Raw genomic sequence first — 22206 nt, forward strand, 5'->3', positions numbered from 1 at the left:
TGAAAAACCACAAAGGAAGCATTCAGTCAGAATGAGCACAAGGTATTCTACCTTGATTTTTTCTTCTTTTTTTCACTGACAAAATGGGACAATAGTAAATTGCAGATACAAATAATGTAATTTCAATTATTAGTCTGGTGGATTCCACTGTTTAGTATACATACATCACACATATATACCTCACATCATGTATACATGGCAGTTTTTTATACACATATTTTTATACTCATATTTTGTTTAGGGCAGGTAGGGGCAGGTTTTGATATAAATCTCTTTTTCTGATGCAATTCCAATATGCAGTAAGTTTATTCATTACAATTACCAAGTATTTACAGCATAAAGATCAGATTTTCATCCACAAGGTAAAATATTATGCACTTATGGAACATACCATTTTGACTTTTCAACAAGTCATAGAGTTATGCTCTACAACAGCTCTCTTGCAATTAAGTACACCAGTATATTTCCTTAAAAAATTAAATTTAAATCATTGGAAATATTTGATACTATAAAATTACACACATCTGTTGATCCATTTCTAAATGAACACTACACACTTCTAGAAGAAGTACTTTTTTATTGATGTTAAAGGATTTAGGTAATCATCTGGTTTTGACAAGACTGAGGATTGCGTGTCAACTTCATTGCTCTTTAAATGCCCCCTGAACCACCAAAAGCAAGCTGTATAAGCAGAGTAGAGCTGGTATGCAAATTACAGGATATTCTTATGCTGCATCATATGAACTCATCAACTAGGCACTGCATCCCCGAGAAGGCATCTGCTGTGTGAAATTTAGGACAGTAATTCACAGCCCATAGAACACTGCATCACCACAAATTACATTTGTTATAAATTTATAATGATGTTCATATAAAAGCATTACATTTTAATAGTTTAAAGAAGAGACAGCACTGGGCACTTTATAAATGTTTAACTAGTAGAGTCTTCATAATTTAAAATGTGGATGTTTCATCACTGAAGATGCTGGATTAGATCACTGAACATGGGGAGGGGGGTCAGTTACTATAGAAATCTACTGAAAGCCTAACCTCAATGCACACAAATGCTATTTTTAAACATAACCTTGTTTCAGAACACCTACATGAATCACAGAGTCATCTGAAATTGTGTGGCACCATGTTCACAAAGCCCAGATACGGTTGTCATTGCCAGTCTGTGAGCATGGGCCCTCTGTTGGGGAACTTTAGAAGTAGGTACTTATTGTCAATGAATACATCAACCAACCATTAGATGCATGAGATATCCAGGGGAAAACTCTGGTTTGTTTTCTTTCATGGTATGTATGTTTTGACTGATGCTTCTAAAATAATTTTCATCTTTGATCTTTCCAACAATCTCTAACTCCTTAAACACTGTCTTCCTTTTGCTTCATATGGCTTGGTCCCAGCATCATGACCAGCATACTTTTTTTGATGTATCTATGTCATATTTTAACTCACAATTTTCATCTGACAGACAACCCATATCTGAAATGCCCTATCAGTCTATTTGTCTCATTTGTCTAATTCATGTACGTCAGAGTCCCTCATCCTCACAGCTTGATGGCCAAGGACTGTCTCTCTCTACAATTATACCCTTTAAGCATTCCAACTATATTCTCTGTTTATCTGCACCCACACACTGGCTATTAAAGCAAGCTCTGTGTGACCTGCAGATTTGCTCATGGCAAGATTTTTGAAAACACCAGCTATTCAGCCATGTTCCAGCCTTATAAGATGATGGTAGTTAAAATTTTACTTACACGCTGAAATGTAACAGACTATTTTACCCTCAGTAAACTTGTCAGCAAGGAGACTGAGTTTAAGAGAATAGATGTAATAAAAAAGTAAGGTTTTGCTGAAGGATTTGCAATATGAGTTGGCAAGTCACAGTAAACCTGTATCTCATCTTCAACATAGGCAACCAAAATCTTTCAAAGCTCTTTACATATAGTCTTCCTTTGAGGCCATTACCAGAAACTAAGACTAAGGATTTTTAAATAATCCTGTGACCGTAAGAATTTAGATTTGGAATAAAATTAAGATACTTTTGTATTAATAATCAGGAGCAACTAGTTAAATTCCCATTCCTGCTTGCACAGGACTGAACATTGCCCAGGGATCTGTTTTACCCAGGACGGTCATCTCTGTGTCAAATTACTTCCTATTAGGGAGAGTCACTTTCAGGCAATTCCTTGACCTTATTTTGAATACAGGAAAGAAGCCGGATCGTTCTCTGGAGCAAGAAATGACTTTTTACTGTGCTTGCACTGAGCTTACCACAATGAGGTCCCAGTCTACAGGCACTAATGCAATTCAGTTATAATAATAATAATGAGAGCAGCAACTACTGCTTATATGCTCCCATTAATGCTACAAAAGCTAGAAATATGTGCAACCTGGTATTAACATTAAAGCCGAGAAAATATTTTTAATAATTTAATCCTATTTGATTGGTGGTGATAAATCCTCTTAAGCAAAACATTGTTGATATTTACTACTACTCCTTATCTGAGGACCATTACACATTTCGCAAACATTAAACATCACAGTAGCATATGAGGGTAGGTGAGTAACATTAAACATAAAGATGCCAAGACAAAGCAGAAAGCAGCCATCCAGCTGTATATTAGAAAGTTGTCAGCATCAAACACTAAAGAAAAATGAAGGACAGACATTAAAATAGGGCTCTGAATTTCTGGGTTGGGAGTGGGAGAACTCTATATATGATTTGCTAGCAAAGCAGGTGTTTGTGTGGTGGAAACATGAGACAAAGGACAGTGTGCTCTCTTCGATATGGAGAAAGCACTCCACGGTTACAGTAAAAACACTGATAGCAAATTAGGCACTGTAGAGGTCTAAAAGTATAAAACAAAATAGCACCTCTGGATTAAGATAACCAAGGATATTCCTGACATATCAGCAGCTGTAAAAAGGTGGGACCTAAATCACATCAAAAGTTAGAGGTCTCAGTAAATATTTCCTTAACCAAAAGCTTCCAAGCTATACAAACTCCTATATAACCCCCAAAATGGTAAGTTAATTGCAGAAAAATTCCTCACCATCTGACTTTATGTATCACTACTTAATGTTCTGATTTTATCACAGGTTATATGAAGCCTAGTATTTTTAATAAAACAGGCTTGTGGACTCCAGTGATCAGCTGAATAAGACAAAAGAATCTCAGCTTAGATCCAATTACAATAAAATGTTAATTCTCACTGTTGTTAAGAATTTCTTGACACTTTAAGTTAAGAATACCCCAAGTCACATACAAAAAGAAAATACACTGTGTTTACAGTTATACATATACAGGGATACAAACTATATCACATAAAGTGAATTAGAGCAAGCATAGTCAGAGAAGTACAAAATTCACACAGCAGAAGAGGATTCTCATGCAGCCAGAAATAAGTGATCCTATAAGCCTGGACAATCTTATCGAGATTTAAATATTTGCCTTTTCTATGAGAAGAAATAAGCAGAACATTCCTGTACCATCTAGTGCTTTGGGTCAAAAAATAGCAAAGTTTTCTGCAATCTGCTATCAGCCACAGAACTTCTGGACAGGATCAAAAGCGACAAGATAGGAGAAGATAAGAATTCCAGGTACTGCACTGGTAACTGAGACTTACCCATGGATACCTGATCTGTTTCATTTCATAAGACAGAAGGGTAAATACTGGAAAAAAACTCATCAGCATCTAACTCCAGAAAGCTGTGCTCAAGAATTTTGGCCAACTGGAAGAAGGATATTATAAAATTCAAAGAGGTAAATGAAAAGGAAGGCTAATCAGAAACAGAAAAGGCCTATTAAAATTCTTTCAGTGCTCTAACCAAGCATGTAAATCTAAATACCAAATACTCTTCCCTCTCCTCCAGTAGAAACCATAGGATGCAAATGTCAAAAAAAGAGAAAGTCAAGGGCAGTGCTAATACATTGTACTACTACTCAGCAACCTGAAAACAATCCATGAGTTATGCAAGGTATAAGTGAGCCTGAATTTAGCCCTTCACAAGCTGCATAAGCCAGACTCAGAGGTAATAAACATGCACATGCATCTAAGGTGAAACAGTATCTAACCATTTCAGATTAAAAATGAAAATTCTTATGAGACCTGTACAGTGAAAATTTGTGGCCTGGATTTCAACACACAGAATGTAATTAGTCAAGTTAAAATTAAGCATGTATACTACTAAAAAGAATGCCATGGGATCTTGAATGATAATCAACTATAGTATCCCTCTCACATCCAGATATTCTAAGTATTACTAGACATACAAATAACATTTTCATACAGTACTTTTAAAAAAGTGCTTTTTGAAAAGTTATGTTATTCTTAATATCAAATAAATAATTCTAAACTAAATAATCCATATTTTAGGACTTGGTATTGCTTGCAGAATGTCTGAGAACAAAGTGGAATATTATTAAGTTTTGACTATTCAAGAATCACATTTTCATTGACTAAATGTCTTCCTTCTTAGTGCTACTGAAAATGCTTTACTAAGCTTAAAAAGAATCTTCCATCAGGGTTTAATGATGAAAGTACAATATTTCATTTCCAATTTGGTAGAACTCATATGACATTACAAAATGAACAGAAAGTTCAAACTATAGCTTGGGTGAGATGTAAAAAAAAAAAATCCAAATTACTCAGATAAATTGATCAATATTGGCTCAATTCTCCATCCAATAAACAACTAAGTACAGCAAAGGGGCTGTGCTGCAAGAGAACTACGCCCACCAAATGTTGAATTTTTAAAAATTACACTATTCTAGCTCTATTTAAATCATTGTGTAATGGTTGTTTAAATTGTATTAGAGTAGTTGTGATCAGCTGCATTCATCTTCTGAATAATTTAAACCATTTTTTCTTAACTCTTTGTTGTAAACTCAATATATTGCTTATTGACCAATGGCAACAGCCTGGCCCAGCAGTTCTGACTCACAAATATTCCTGTTGGCTGCTAATATTCATCAGGGACATAACAACTTTTTTTATTAAAAGGGGTGTCATTAGATTGAATTTCATGCAAATCATCTGCAAAATTCAAAAAAGCTACACTTAAAAGCTTATTTTATGATTAGATTAAAACCCAGAAGTGGAGGAGGAGGAGAGACGACTCCCCCACCCGCTTTCTTTCCGGGTGTCAGGGTATGGCCGGGCCGGGAAGTGCCATGGCGGCAGGTTGCCAAGCAACAGCAGTGCTGGAGGCCTTCTCATCTCTCATCTCTGGAGACTCTCTCCCATTTCATTAAAACCCTAAAAAACAAAGGCCTGTCCAAGTGTGCAAACAGAGGGAGCTTCCCCACACGGCAGGAAGGGTGAAGAGGCATTATCCTTCACATTTATTTGCTTCAAAGCATTTTGAGAAACCTGTCCAGTTTATGATCTGCATGATGCAACTTAATGCTGATTAGCTTTTGCTTCTTGGGGGGGATCTTAAATTGTTTGTGTCTAATGAAATGCTCCGTCCTACCAAGGACATTATTCTATTAGATTGAAGCTGATAAAGAAGGGATGCAGGCTTGTTAACAACTTGAAAATAAGAGATTAACACTAATGAAGGATAGAAATTTATATATAGAGACGTTTGGATTTTAAAAATATGTATAATTTAAGGAAAACACGTATAACAACCTGCACATTTATAGTGAGTGTACCTATACATGTCAGCAAGCCACAAATGAGTGTTGCATTCACAGTCTAACAATCATCTCCGTTATAAAATTATTCCTTAGAGCAATGGAATATTATGGATTAGTTTAGTAATTAATGAAATTAATTAAAGGCATACTTAAAAGATTCAGATTAGGAGAAATATGCATAAAAAGTTTTTCTCCAGCTAATGGAGATTATTTGAGTGCTGTGCTCTCTCTGCAGGAAGTACACCAACAGGTTCCTGCAGCTTTGTAAGACTCTGGGAAAGCAGACTCTGCTGGGAATTGCTGCACAAGCACCTCCTTGTGGCACTGAATCCTTGGAGCTGAAGCTGTAAAAGGGATGCTATCTGAAAATCTCTTGGGATTTTGCTTCACCTTCAAGGGAAGCTCCCTATAGATGGACTTGTAGCAATCCTTTGAGGAGCAAATGTCCAGCAAGAAGTTTGACTTACAGAGGGATTGCAGAACTGCTACCCTAAATCAAACATTTGTGCTACCTGGACTGTATATCTTTTCAGGCTCTAAATATCTTTCCTCTTAATGCATGATCAGTGATTAATATAATGAGGACCTAATCTGGGAACTATCACAGTAAAAATACATACATATATTTTAATAATATATTTTAATAATTTTGGGGAACTGTTAATGTTGGGTTGATGGTTGGACTGGATGATCTTCAAGGTCTTTTCCAACCTAGACAATTCTGTGATTCTGTAATATACAAACACACAGCTGTCAATTCAAAAAATGTGAACTCAGCCCATCTCTGTATAAAACTCGGAATGATATCACTACCAATCTACATGACAGAAATACTCAGGGACACATGACTTGAATGGTATTTTAGACATAATGACCAGTGGTTCCCCAGGCTTTGGTTCATTGGAAACAGGGTAGTAAATCCTCCTGCACGTACAGAGTGATGCCACTGCCATGGCCCAAACTGGCAGGGAAACCAAAGTAGTGTTCAATAGTCCTACAATGAAATTAATGAAAGTTATGGACCTTTGCCACAGCTCAAGTATTGTCATTCTGGCCTTAACATCTTTACTGCACAGGAGAGTAAGATTTGAGAAATACTTACATGTATCCCCACAAGGGTATATGACATGCAGATGACATCCTAAATACCTTAGTTGCTCACAAACAAAGGATGAACAACTTTTTGACAGTTACAATAGGTAAATTAGTGAAAAATGAGGTTCTAGAAATATAATCAGAAGGAAAAGAAGTGTGATTTAGGTACAATTCAAATACACTTTCTGACAAGTACTTGAGGTAAAAATCACAGAACAAAAGTTCACTCTTCACAGTGAGTGCAGAATTACCCATTAAAGCCTGACGCTTACTCATTTTTCATAGAGGAATTTTTCCTTATTACTAGATGGAATAAAAAAAGTCATCTCTTATTTTAAAAGCTGAAGCATTTTACTTGTGCATACCCAGCTGCAATCCCACAGTGATTATGTGTCTGGTGGAAAGATATTGGCTAGTTCTATAAAAATTATGGTGATAATCACGTGTCTTTACATTACATACTAGATGATAAATTGAGCTGGCAGGTAGATTGTTTTCCTCAGGGGAAAAAAAGAAATTATAAACTTCTCAGTAAAGTAGGCAAATATTGAACTATTTGCTTCCCAAATGAAAATTTCTTCCACTTCACAAAGAAATACTTTTGTCTAGATGATTTACTGGACTCTAATAAGATGCACGGTATCTTCACAGAAGAGATGAAGTGATAAGATAGTAATTTCCATGAAGGGTGGCAGGAGAAGCTTCCAGAATAAAAAAATGGGACAAGATCACTCTCCTGATGTCACTGATCAGTTACACAAATGCTGCTAAAAAAGATGAAGAATATCTGAATTGCAATATTGTCTAACCCAAGATAAAACAACTAGAACAAGAGTTAGTAAAAGGGCTGAAGGGAAAAAAACACAACAAAAAACCCCAAACAACCCCCCCCAAAAAAAACCAAACCAAAAACCCAAACCCTGTTTCTTTGATTAAATAATTTTATTCAGTTTCTGTCCATTATATCAATGCCAGTGAGAGAACATTCCTGAAAAAGACTGGTTAACCTGGGCTTGACAGAGTCAAAAGCTTTGAAAGCTAAGAGTTGATTATAGAAAAATAGAAAGAAGACAGTCAATGCTGCCTCTTTAAAGCTTTTAAATGATCCGTAGTTACACAGTTACAAAAGTTAGGTCAAAGCATATTTTTTCTGGTTTTCACTCCTAATGATTTCCTTTTACAGCAAAATAAAGCCTGTAAAAAGGGCTGTTCATGGCAATTCCATTAGTAAGTCTGTACAAAGATACATTTTTTGTCCCAGTCTGGCCTATATCTTTATTTCTGTTTAATAAACGAATACACCTAAATTGTAGTGCAAAAATCAGTGAAGAAAGTGTTGCAAAAAGTTTATATTGCCCTGCAGTCAATTTTCTGGTTAAAGTTGACAAAGACCATTTAAAAACCCCCAAACTCAAACCAAACTTCCAACTTTGTCCAAAAAAAGCCCCCCACCCACTGGAGATAAAACCCAGTGAATGATTAATAATAAATGGAAACAACACATAAAGATAAGTTTCCATTTCATCGAGGTAAGGTCATTTTGTATGTCAACAAATTCTCTGACATGCTGTAAACTGAAGACTCTGAAATTGAGCCATCTCTCTCCATTGACTCACTGGAGTCATATGAAACACTTGGACAAAGATTAACTAGCCATACTGCTACGCCTTTTCCTTATTTCCAGAAATACACACTATAAAGGCATCTATAAGCATAAACATATTGTATTTTTTTGTACATTCCCGTCTTATGTAAGCAATACCTGTGCCTGTAACAATGAAGTTAATGTAACCACAGATTGGAAAGATGTTCTGTACAAGCACTGATTGGCAAGAATGGAAATTGGTGCACTTAATGATCCCTCTATTAAAATATTGCTCAGATATTAAAAAAAGAAAAACACTGCTCTAGGCTTCAAAATCCATCATGAACAGCTGATGTGGGCTGAATTCTTCTTAAATAGATATGATTATATTTCAATGTCTTTTGTGATTATGACAATTTTGACAAGATAATCATCTCCTCTGAACAGGACTTTTTAAGGTTTAGAGAAATAATGTAAGATTTACTAAATCATCTGTCAAATTATCTATGAACCCTGCTTTCAGAAGAAATCCTATGATCTCATTAAAATAATTACAAAAAAATCTATGCCTGATATTATAAATAACAAGTACCAGTATCACTGGTATACAAAGGAGAGATCTAAAAGTACAGGAACTTTCAAGATTCAAAAGGTGATAGCATAGCTTTTTTCCCTTAAGATAGTCAACAGAAGTTTCTGTTTTAAATATCCTGCATGCTAGGTCAGCTTTTGAACCATAACCTTCAAAATGGAGAAAAAGGAAACAAGTCTGTATCTATACTAAAATTGAATAATCTAGATATGCATATTGCAGCCTCATTTCTCTTTCCTATCCTCACACTTTGTTGTCTATTTTCTCTTATTGCTTTTGGGGAAAAGCAAAAGCCAGTTCTACACAGCACAACAATTACAGAAAGAGAAGCACAGGTACAAGAAAAAGTCAATAGGAAGTGTCTTTAAAAAAATCTTTGCTGGAATTCTCTTTTTAGGAAGAGCATGAGAAAATAAACAAGTGAAACCTTAGATGATGTCAAGAATGAGAGAAATTATGAATTTTAAACATCATATCATTTTTAATTTTATATATTCATGCTTCTTTTACGGAAAGATAGGACTGAGCAAAACTGGGAAGAAGGGTATGGTGTTTACTTTCCCTGTTGTAAATACAGTAGGCAGAACAAAGAGGACAGGAACAGCTCCGAAAGCTCTACAAAAGAGTTGCTTCCTCAGCCCCTGCTGCCATTGATTATGGCTTTACCCTAGTAGCTAGGCAAAACTCTAGTGTCTTCTGCCTCTTACACTGGGGAAGTTACCCTCTTTTAATTGAAAACTCCTGCTCTTGGAGAGTAAAGGGTGAAGTAATCAACCAGTGCAAGGTGACAATGTAGGCAATGCTTCTTATCAAGACACTTTAAGATAAAAAACATTGTATTACCTGAGAGAATTTTACAGATACAGAAGGTTTTCCACCTAAGCAACTTGAAAGACACAATGTTGCTGTCATGTCACCATGTCAGAGCATGACAGAACTGAAACCCACCCCAACTTGTCAATAACATCACCAGACTAAGCCCCTGCGTGACTCCCACTGATTAGCATTCTACATTAAGCCACTCCAGCAGAAATAGTCCCTATCACTCAGTGAGAATGAGGAGTCAACAGCTTATGTACAAACCTACTGCAAGTACAAAATGGCATTTTATTTACCAGGAAATCAAGCACTGTGTTTCTGAACAGCTGTTTAATGCTACAAGGTTAGTTCTTCCAGAAAGCATTCAGAAAATTGTTCCAATAAATACTTCATAAAGCTTAAGTACTAAACAAATGTATAAATAACATGAGTTATTGAAATAGCTGAACAGTTAACTGAAATAGGAAAAATCTAACAATCATTTTGTAAGAAGTTTTAAGTGTAGATGGCTATCTTCTCCAGAGAAGTTAACTGAAATTTAAAGACATGAAATTTAACTTCACATATTTTGTTCTCAAAATTATTTTAGACTCTTTTTTACTTTAAGAGGAAAAAAACAGCTAAAAAAATATCCAATGATATAAAAGAAACACATGGACTTTTAAAATGTTTAGAAGTCAACTCACCAGTCTCTTTACAATTCTCAACAGAAGCTTCAGTTGTCCTGTATCTTTTTTGGACTTCAGTACTTCAGCAAAGGTGTCCATGTTTTCTGGAGACATACTCTCCTGACTGTTTCCTCCATACAGCTGAACCAGCAATGATAAGCACTGTGAGGCACTCAGAAATATTTCAGTATCTTCACTGGGAAGCTAAAAATGAACAAACAAAAATCAAATTCCAATTTCAGAAAAATTGGGTATCACTGGGGATTTGGAAGAGTATTAACATTTGCATTGTGCCAGGAATGAAAAACTTCTAGTTGACTGACTCAAAATTCCATTAAACTAAGCTTAATAAAGTGATGAAAATATAATTAAAATATATCTGTTCTTATAGCAGCAGTATAATGCCTCCACTAGGATTCTACCAAATAGCCTATCTACAGCAACATCATAAAAGCACTGAAAATGTTGCTTCCAACTCTGTTATTTTCAGACAGTATATTTTGCTTTAAATAGAAGTAATAATAGCAGAAAGTATCATTATAGCCATGATGTCTAATCTTCTACATAATGCACACCATAAAACTTCATCTAATTATTTCTAAATGAAGGCTATGGCTTCTGGTTGAGGTAGAGTACAGGCTATCTAGCTATTTAAGGGATTTTAAGCAGTCACATTAGGAGGTACATTTTGCAGATTTTAAATATTTTCCTGAATTCCAGCTCTTCTGCACTCCTTTGAAGAGCAGACACTGGGGCAGGCCCTAGCAATGGGATGGAAAAACTCTTTCCTGGGAAGCAAAATTATGGAAAATATTTGGGGCCATGGCTAATAAGCATCTTGAAATGAGCTTCTGATAGTATGACACTGCTATCAAAATGATTTGCTTCTTGAAAGTACAATCTGGAAATTACGAGTAGAGATGTTATATTATGCTTGTATGCTTGTATTTGGCACGGTTGGAACAACAACGGGAATGCAATGCCTAGTTTTACTGCAGACAGTTCATGAAAGCTAGTGAAAGAAATCATAGAGGTTTCTTGGGAAGGCAAGAGGATGACAGTTTGGAAAACGTAACAGCAAAGGACTGAAGGAATTCAATGTCTATAGCTTAACAAAGGGAGGGTTAAAGGACACTTGATCATAATCTCTTGGTTACATGTGAGAAAAAGCAGGCCGAGGATAGGTTAATTCCTTTACCTGAAAAAGGACTGGTAAGAGACGATAGCTCAAAACTCTAGATAAAGCAATTCAGACTAGAAGGAAGATAATACTTTGATTTCCTTTTTTCTTTCTTTAATAAGAGCAATTAACCACTGAAACAACTTTCTTAGAACTGAGACAGATACTCCACACAGGCAATTTATATATCAGAAAAATATTTTTTTTCTAAAAAAAAAATAACAAAACCCTTTACTGTAATGGGGAATTCATTTAGAAAAGTCCTATGTCTTGTGTTATACAAGATCCTAGACTAAATAATTACAACAGACTTTTCTTGCCTTACAGTCTATGAACAGAACAACATACACAGTGGTGGTCTTAACCAATAAGGTACAGAAGCATAAAAACACCTCATCACTCCTACTCAGTTTTTTAATTCCAAAAGTACTATTTAAACACAAAGAAGCTAGAATAAAGTACAGTTAACAGACTAGCCTTACTGACAATAAAAAGAAAACAATTTGTATAATCTGTCCAACCATTTATAAAATATGCCCAACCATTTCAATACTGATTACTTATTTAATCTGCAATCCCAAATTTTTTCAGTTTAAGGAAAATCCATAGTTACTTTAAAGCAATCTGTGAACATATCATCAGACGTATACTCCTCAAATATTCAAGCAGCAATTCCCCAGAGAGCTGCATGCAAATACAATCCTGTTTTCCATTAGCTTCATAGAGCTAGCTGTTTAAAACAGGCTGAACTGAGATGTAAGCTCTGAATACATAGCCCCAAGACATATCACATTCTATTTGACCTAATGCTATGCAAGTGACAGGACCACAGCAGCTATCTCTTCCACAGTTTTGCTGTATGGTTTTTCTTCATTCCAATATAAATGCCACCTATTTGATTGTTTCCTTTCCAACATCCAGAATTAGCTAATAACATCATCAACATAAATAGCAAGACTAAAAAGCAGGAAAAACTACAAATAGTAACAAACTTTATAGCTCCATTTATATCTTCAATCCTTATCAAGTAAAAAAAAAATTCCACTCTCACTGGGGGCTTTGAGCTGACTTGTATTTTCTTCACTGAAAAAATGCTATTAGATAAAGGAAGGAAAATTAAACTACTTAACATATCTCTATCATCCCTTTTAAAAGCAGCACTCTAACTTACAGTTTGTTAATAGATCTGTAGACACGTATATCAACTACTCCCTGAAGAAAATCACAGTACAAGACAAGATGTTGGTTTTTGGCTAACCAAAAATAAAAAATAAAAATGCAGTGAACATTTGGACAGATACATTCTTGCCCTGGTATTGCAGTGTAGGCTAGTTCTCTGGGCTCCATAAGCACAAAATGCCATGTGTAATCAATAAACACAACAGCCATACTTGGAAGAGAGACTGTTCTCAAGGTCTTTTTCAGAGATATTCACTAAATATCAGAGTGGAAAGGCGTCAGTCTCTGTAGAGGACTGCCCCTACAACCACCTTACATGAAGAAATACATAAAGCACCATGCCCTTCCCAGTTCTTCCTGACACCAGGAGGGTACATGACTTTCAAGGAAGCAAATGAGCAGGTCCAGCCTCTTAGGGTTATACCCAATATAGGCTGTCTTCAGCAGGAGTCCCCGGTTAGCGAGGCAGTGGAACCTTTTGCCCTGGGCCAATGGCTTTGCTTAACTCCTCCTAGCATGCCTAAACTTCTACTGTTACTGCTCTTCTTTGTCCCCCAACAAGAGAAAGGAAGACCCTGAAACTCTCCATCCAATATGTCTTGGCACCAGATAGGCTCTGCTCTTCACAGGATATCAAGCTTCCAGTGACCATCCTCCAAACCTAGCCACCAGTATCACTCCAAGGCTCACAGTACTTGCCAACCGTGACATCATTCTATTCAATCGCAAATGCCAGTGAAGTCCTTCATCCCCTGTTGTACTTCAGGCTCTTCTGCTCCTCTACTTCACCAGCATCCCTTTCAGCTTCAGTGTCATCTAGAGTTTGGGGAGCAAGTTGCTGTCATCCCGGAAGATTGCAGGGTAAAACAATAAAGCATAGGTCTTGGATGAACAGAAAAAGAAGCTGGGAATAGGAAAGACCATCTTTACTCTGGAGGGGATGAGAATCATTGGTCCACAGTCTAAGTCATCAATAATTAAGGTGGAAGAGGAACTCTCAGTAATGTCCTGATTTAAGTATGTCCACATCAGCATTTTTCTCTATAAGTCTCACCATTTTGCTGTTTCACTACTGACAACTAGTGATTTAGATGTCAAAAGTTGTCAGTTGGTAACCTGAAATTTAACATTGGCTGCCACTTAGTGTTAGTAGTGGTTATAAAGAGTAGGGGATCTGAAGAAAATTATTGGTATAAACAAAAGCGGTGACTGAAAATATAATAAATATCTGTAAATATAGAAAACCAAGGAATGAAAATTCAGCTTTCAAGTAAACAGTATCTCATGTCTAATAAGAACAACAAAGCTAGAATCACGTTGCTAGTCAATGAATGTAGATGGATGGTTCACCTCCTAATCACCTGGAACAGTGTTCTGATTATTTTTCTAATCATAACAATTCTATTTGATATGAAGAAGTGTATTTCAAGTCTTTGAAATGCATTTATAGTTTTTCATGACAGCAGCTAATTAAGTTTTTGTTCTTTCAGGGGAGGAGAAACCCATTAAAAACTAGAGTTCTAACTCTTTAAGAAAATATTTGCCCCTTTATATTTCATAATTACATGAAAAAACTCTAGTGGTCTTTCGTTTCTTTTTGCTTTATCAGTATTAGAGGGGATTATGGATTCAGCCCTTCAGCAAGGTAGAAATGTTAATAGTCCTCCTTGCAGCTGTTAATATTCTGGGCTAGTATATAGCTTGAAGAAAATCCAGCACCTTAAAATAAATTACTGAATGGCTAAAGTCATAATTTTTGCCATTCTCTAACTCAGAACTGTAGATTTATTTTTCACTTCAAAATTTTAAAATAATGCCCCATGACAAGACTTTTGTGCAATGAAGATGGTGTATTACTCTTAATTTTTATGGACATGTTATAACTTCCTGTAAACAGGCTCATAACATAAAATCCTCCTTCTCTTCCCTTCTAATGGAACCTGCTCTGTGTATTTTAAGGTTAATGTGGTGAAGAGCAGAAAGTTTCTTGTTACTACACATCTATATTTCTGCAGTCTGTTGTCAAAAATGCCTTCATTTTGAACCGAGTTGTAGTGTGTTCATGAATTGCAAACCATTGCAAGAAATGTGATCATTTGAGCTGAAGTGGCAGCTTTCACACTGTTGGAGTTGTTACAGCATCTAATTTTAGAGCTACAATGAAACTGTCTGGATTACCCAGAGGGGACACTATTTCAGTGCATTAATGAGGTTATACACAAAGAGAGTTTATTATGATAAGAGATAGATGTTCATTAGATCAGTAATGTGATTACAGAATGTGCTGTAAAGGAAGCACCATTGGGAACTATAGGGAAGATGATTCTGCAAACATTAAACAAAATGCAAAAGCAAAACATCATTATTAAATCTGTTAACTTTACTATGCTATTCTTAATAGTAAATATGCAGAGTTTTAAATGAAAAAAGAAACCACCTGTATTTTGTCTTAGAGCTAAATTGTCATCCTTCTACCTAAGGGAAAATATTTTAAAAACCAATATATTTTCAGTTCATTTTGATCTAGCCTAATTGCTGAGAAATTAATTCCCCATTCTGAAATTCTGTGCTTGTGACAATATATTCTTATCTCCTCTGGTGTGTTTTTGTTTGGGGTTTCTTTGGTGGTTTTGTTTGTTTGTTTGTTCTCTTCTCTGCAGAAGAGAAATCTTCAAATATAACTCGCAGATAACATTTCAAATACAGTAACAGCAATACATTATACAATACAGGAAATAAACATATGTCTCTCCACTCTGACCACAGAACTGCCTGTATTCCTAAGAAACGTGAAATAAAATTCTACCGTCTACAGGATTATCATTCTTCTGCAGTAATTTTCATTATTCAGTGGCAAATACCTTCATGTGCTCTGAAACCAAAGTCAGGGCACAGCCTTAGAGCCAGCGCAATGTAGAGACAGAAAAGACCTAGAAGAGATCATCTCATTCCTCCATGTGCACTGAGGCTTCATATTTGTCCTCTTCATGTTTGCACATAATTAACTGGTCTTTCAACAGTAATATACAGAGCACAGTAATCAACTGCAAACGCCCACCACCAGAAGACAAGAGAAGTTCTCTCCCAGCAGTCTGGTAGGCTGCAGAAAAGACTGGAAGATCTACACCTAGAATCTAAATCTAGGATGTACAGAGAAATTAAGCTCTTTATAGGTACTGGAAAGGTTTCTGAAAGTTTCTGAAAATCCACACTGAAGTGATTTCAAAAGTAAGTAAATGAATTTATTTTTTTTTTCAGTATAAGGGTGCATCAAGAAGTAGAAGGTATTTTATACCTTCTATAATTGCTGCAAGTTTCAGAATAATAATCATATTACATTTATGTTCAAGCAGAAAAACATTACACAAAAAAGCTAAGTGTAATTAACTTTTAAACACAAAGCTTCCAAGCGTAAGACTAAATGCTCAATTTATTTTCCTCTTATCGATCAACTAAGGGCAGACTGATCATGGCATTAAATATTGAATTCTCCATATTTGCAGTGTTTTCTGCATGGCAGACTTTGTAATTAATTCTTCCTTTACGTTCTTAAAAACTCTGAAGTTTCATTTACATGCAATCTAGATTTCCCACACTTGCTTTGCTATGCCCGAAGTGATAGACTAAATCACAATTAGAGAAGGGAAAAACTGATTCTAAGGGATTATTAAGAGAGATAAACATGTAGAACTTGAGGAAAATAAATATATAAACAAGTCAATGGGGCATGGAACAATCATCTACTTGAGGGATATACATATCAGTGAGGGAAAGCAATTATTCAAAGTGACACAAGAAACTATAAATATGGTTAAGATAGGTAGAAACAGCAAACCAGAGAAAATAATTGTAACTCAATATCTTAAAGTGATGGTTAGTTCAGCATTTAAGACCTCCATTATCTCCAGAAAATAAAGTTCACAAAGAACTGAATGCCTCAAAACACTCATCAAGTTATGCAGCCACACAGCTCAATGAATAGAGAGAACTACTGTTGACAGCTCCATAGAACTTAAGTTTAGGTAAGCCCGAGTCTTTTTGAGGAGTAGGGAGCGTATACATCTTGAGAGACCCACTAGACTTCACAAAGAATCTAGTCCTATTTAAAGACACTAGAGCATAAGACATTTTAAACAAGTAGATCTGAAATGTTAAAATTATTATTTCATTGTTCAAACTCTTTCAACCTTAACAGGAAATGTTTAATACAGCAATGGGTAAGGGATATATATAATTTAACAAACCTAGCTGAAATGACTTTCATATATTCAATCAAGCACATGTATGTGAAGAACAACACATACACATTACAAGAGAAAATCACTCACTTCAACAAAATCTTAAAAAAAAAATAAAAAAATAAAACCAAACCAAAAATAAGAAGCTGCACCAATGGTCTGTACTCCACCTGTATGCTAAAATCAGCAGATTTTAAATAAGCATTCTAAACATACCAGAATCTGTAGAAATACAGAACAAAGCAAAACCTAGTGGTAATTTGCAGCCATGCTTCTGAAATACAAGGGCAAGTCAGAATCTAATCAGTACATGCTAACTATACAATTATCCTATCCTTTAATTAAAACCTTATAAAAGACTTCCAGGTGGTATAGGCCAAGTAAAGTTTGGCCTCTAATTTTCTGTTCTTTAGAGTGTTAATGGAATTTAAATTTATGACTAGTTTCACTTTAAAGGAACATTTGCATCTCTTCATGTCTTACTATTTATCATATACAGTGATTTAAAAAAATTAATAGAAAATTAATTTATAAAGATTAAATATTATATAGTTGAAATTCAATCACTTTGTTTTAGGTCATTCAGTGAACATTTCCAAAAAGCCTCTGTCAATATCTGCTTAAAATAAATCCATCAAAGGAGAACTTAGCAACAAGTATAATGCCTAAAATTAATAAAAAAGGAATCACACTCTTCCCCAAAATAAAAGATGACAGACAGTGCTAAAGATAATAAAAGGGCGACAGATATTCATATCACAATACATCTGAAAACCTGTATTTAAATGAAAAAAAAAAAAAAAAAAAAAAGGCCTGGAAGAGAACACAGCAAATCTGAAATGCCTCTAAGTGAAATAACCTGGAAAGGATAGCATGATAGGCCACAGGGAAGCTCTCACATACCATTTTAATGGCTTTATGTTCAATAAAAGGCTGAAGCAGCCTCTAAAAATCCTGTCCAGCTCAAGAAGCATCCCTCTACTACAAGCTATTACACACAGAGCCACTACAAATCTCTGGCACAGTATGATGGAGGTTGAGCTGATGGGATGCATCAGGGCCACAATGCAGCACTCTGTGGAAATTTCAGTGCAGTACTGTGACATCTAGGAAACACTAGAAAAGACTGACTTTGAACAGACAGACTTCAAAGATGTTTACAGATCACCAGGGACCATTCCCACTCGTAAATCCCTCAGGATCATGTCGAAATAAAACTAAACCCTTGAGAAAAACTCAGAAGGCTCAAAACCAAGAAAATAATATTAAAAGGCATCACTCACTGCAAACTAATTTTAAGTTTACTGACTTTCTAATGGTAGCAGTACTTGTTTCAAATTTTGAATACCATCCTTTCCCTATGCAGTGATCACTAGTCCATTCTGAAGGGCTAAAATTTGGCTATACATATATATCCAAACTGAGAATCTGCAGCCTGCCCCTCATCCCACTTCTATGCTTGTGACAGACTTACTCTGATGTCACTGGTAACCTGCAAGTCACTGTGACCTATAATTTCTTAAAAATTGTTAGTCCTTCCTTTGTACTAGGTGGGAGCTTATAAACAATGAAAAACTAGCAAACAGAGCTCTAAGATATTGAATTCAGTTGAATAATTCCAGCCACAGCAACATTCCAAAAGCCTTACAAACAAGCAAATTCTCACCAGTTGAATAAGCAGGCTAATTAGGTCCATCAGGGGTTTATTGATAAGCAGAAGGTCTTCAGCAGCCTGCGTGTCTCCTCCTGTGCCAGATTTCTGTGCCTTAATAAGATGAGAAAAAAATATAAAGCAACCTTGGTGACTGTTCCATTATGAGAAACAAATTAGGTCCATTAGGTGGTCCAAGTTTGAACGGAAGTTTGAAGGAGACTTATACAGTCTTTTCTAGTTAAGTATTCCTGGGCTCCCAATGAGCAGTTAAGGCTCCCTGTGTCTGTAACAATAAGCACAAAGCAAAAGGGACTCATGCTGTCATGCTCATTCTGCACAGGCTGAATACACTGACCTACATGACATTTCTTCAGCAAAATGCTACAAACCGTATATGCAAGATATCTCTAAAACCATAAATGTTTTATATATTTGTATTCTCTCAACATGACATGCCTATTTTAACATTAAAGTCCAACTACTTCTTTTTACTTTATCAGGAACAATTTCAAGTGCAACTCAAACCAAGAAAATCAAGGTGACTGAAAAGTTAGGATTCTCAGCAATAATGTCCGGTTTTGCCCTTCTGACTCACTTTGTACCCTGAAATATTCATAGTATGTTATAATAATTTAAATTATTTTTGAAATAGGAATACTATGGGATAATAATAGTAAATGGGACCAGATATGATACACCCGAGGGTGCTGAAGGAGCTGGCTGGGGTGCTCGCCAAGCTGCTTTCCATCATTTACCAGCAGTCCTGGCTGACCGGGGAGGTCCCCACAGACTGGAAATCGGCCAATGTGACGCCCATATATAAGAAGGGTCGGAAGGATGATCCAGGAAATTACAGGCCTGTCAGCTTGACTTCGGTGCCCGGGAAGCTGATGGAGCAGCTCATCCTGAGTACCATCACACAACACATGTGGGACAACCAGATGATCAGGCCCAGTCAGCATGGGTTTATGAAAGGCAGGTCCTGCTTGGCAAACCTGATCTCCTACGACAGGGCGACCTGCTTATTGGATGAGGGAAAGGCTGTGGACATTGTCTACCTTGACTTTAGTAAGGCCTTTGACACCGTTTCCCACAGCATTCTCCTGGCGAAACTGGCTGCTTGTGGCTTGGATGGGCACACGCTTTGCTGGGTAAAAAACTGGCTGGATGGCCAGGCCCAAAGAGTTGTGGTGAACGGAGTTAAATCCAGTTGGCGGCCGGTCACGAGTGGTGTCCCCCAGGGCTCGGTTTTGGGGCCACTCCTGTTTAACATCTTTATTGATGATCTAGACGAGGGGATCGAGTGCACCCTCAGTAAGTTTGCAGATGACACCAGGTTGGGTGGGAGTGTTGATCAGCTCGAGGGTAGGGAGGCTCTGCAGTGAGATCTGGACAGGCTGGAGCGATGGGCTAAGGCCAACTGTAGGAGGTTCAATAAGGCCAAATGCCAGGTGCTGCACTTGGGCCATAACAACCCCCAGCAGCGCTACAGGCTTGGGGAGGAGTGGCTGGAGAGCTGCCAGTCAGAGAGGGACCTGGGGGTGTTGATTGACAGCCGGCTGAACAGGAGCCAGCAGTGTGCCCAGGTGGCCAAGAAGGCCAATGGCATCCTGGCTTGTATCAGAAATAGCGTGGCCAGCAGGGACAGGGAAGGGATCTTACCCCTGTACTCGGCACTGGTGAGGCTGCACCTCGATTCCTGTGTTCAGGTTTGGGCCCCTCACTACAAAAAGGACATTGAATGACTCGAGCGTGTCCAGAAAAGGGCAACGAAGCTGGTGCAGGGTCTGGAGCACATGTCGTAGGAGGAGCGGCTGAGGGAACTGGGGTTGTTTAGTCTGGAGAAGAGGAGGCTGAGGGGAGACCTCATCGCCCTCTACAGCTACCTGAAAGGAGGTTGCAGAGAACTGGGGATGAGTCTCTTTAACCAAGTAATAAGCAATACGACAAGAGGGAATGGCCTCAAGTTGCGCCAGGGAAGGTTTAGACTGGATATTAGGAAGTATTTCTTTACAGAACGGGTTGTTAGACATTGGAATGGGCTGCCCAGGGAGGTGGTGGAGTCCCCATCCCTGGAGGTGTTTAAGAGTAGAGTTGACATAGCGCTGAGGGATATGGTGTAGTTGGGAACCGTCAGTGTTAGGTTAATGGTTGGACTGGATGATCTTCAAGGTCTTTTCCAACCTAGACGATTCTGTGATTCTGTAATAAAATCTTAAAGCGACTAACATTTGTGATAAGATCTATTACTACTTGTAATTCTGTCCGTTGTCATACCTCCTCATGAAAACACACTGCCATCCTAGGCAGTGCTATTTATGACCCATCCCTGCCCCAGGACACCAGAAAGGTCTGCTTGCTAGATTTGTCATTTAACTTCATTTTCTTGCACCAGCTTTGGACCATGACCCTAGACAGTCAAGTTGCTAGAGGTAAATGTAAACATTTTGTCTAAAGAACACATTTAAAAATTCTTTTGCATCATGTTTCTTTTAAAACTCAATCCTCAAACCATCATCTAAGTGTAGTATCTGATGATTTTCATTTGGTTAAGTGAACACCGGAGCAAGTCCCCTGAGACAGGAAACACTACTGCTGAAGCTCCACTGTTGATACTGATGAGTTGAAAGCATAATGCCTTTCTTCTGGAAAGAATTTTGAAATTTTTTCACTGAGACTCACCACAATGACCCACAATGCTGAAGTCCAAGAAGGGCAAAAAGACATAGTGTAGAGAAGACAAAAAAAATGAAGCGTTTATATTAATCAAGAAAGGGAAGTAAGCCACCTTCACTTCAGCAAAATTTACAACAGCTTTTTCTGGTTAGTGCTTGGATGAGAAGAAAGACATCATCAGGGATGTTTGCCTACTTTCTTTAACTTTTATATATTTAGTGGCTTTGAAAAGAGAATTAACAACATCACTAAAGGAATTATACTTGATATATGTATATAAAGGATACACACTACACCATGCTTAAACCTACATTAAATCACTAAATAGAGTCCATTTCTCAAATTGAGATTGCAGATTACTTTTGGCTACAGTGGATGACCTGTGGAATATGATATGATGAAACTGTTCTAAAACAGATATGCAAATGAATCTGAAGCTTTGTACCATTTCCATTAAAACACAAGTACTTGGTCCACAAAGAGAAAGCTCCTGAATGAAGCTGGATGCAGTTATCAGCACCATGCAGCATAAAGTAGTGGAATGCAAAGGAAAAGTGGTGTCATGTTTTCCTATGCAGCTGGATAAGGTTATCACTTTACATATAAAAAGCTTAAATAAAAAGGAATTGAGTGGAGGTAGTACCATCTGTAACAGTCAACTTAAGCCTCAAAAATGGTTAACATGAGAAAATTTGATTCTTTTTTTCAAGTTCTGTTTTAGAAGGCGTCTTATTCAGAAGATCCCTATAAAAACAGTCTAAGAATATTTGTTATTACTACAGTGATGCATTTAGTGACACATGGATAGTGGAATATTACGTAGATGCATGGTAACTAGCAGTCGCCAACTAATGGCCATCATTCAAA

At 36.9% G+C, this 22206-nt stretch overlaps 1 protein-coding gene across 5 annotated transcripts in view; it reads right to left on the reverse strand.

Annotated features, from left to right (window-relative positions):
* The window catches only part of ULK4 (unc-51 like kinase 4), a 252397-nt gene that overhangs the window by 45428 nt on the left and 184763 nt on the right, over positions 1-22206 (reverse strand). For all 5 annotated transcript variants that reach the window (XM_074840823.1, XM_074840813.1, XM_074840835.1 and 2 more), the window contains exons 35-36: positions 18676-18774; positions 10431-10616 (exon numbers count right to left, since the gene is read on the reverse strand). In XM_074840823.1, the coding sequence (XP_074696924.1) occupies positions 10431-10616; positions 18676-18774 (285 nt within the window). The remainder of the gene's footprint in view (positions 1-10430; positions 10617-18675; positions 18775-22206) is intronic.

The sequence above is a fragment of the Strix aluco genome, chromosome 1 (assembly GCF_031877795.1).
Source record: "Strix aluco isolate bStrAlu1 chromosome 1, bStrAlu1.hap1, whole genome shotgun sequence".
NCBI classification, from domain to species: Eukaryota; Metazoa; Chordata; class Aves; order Strigiformes; family Strigidae; genus Strix; species Strix aluco.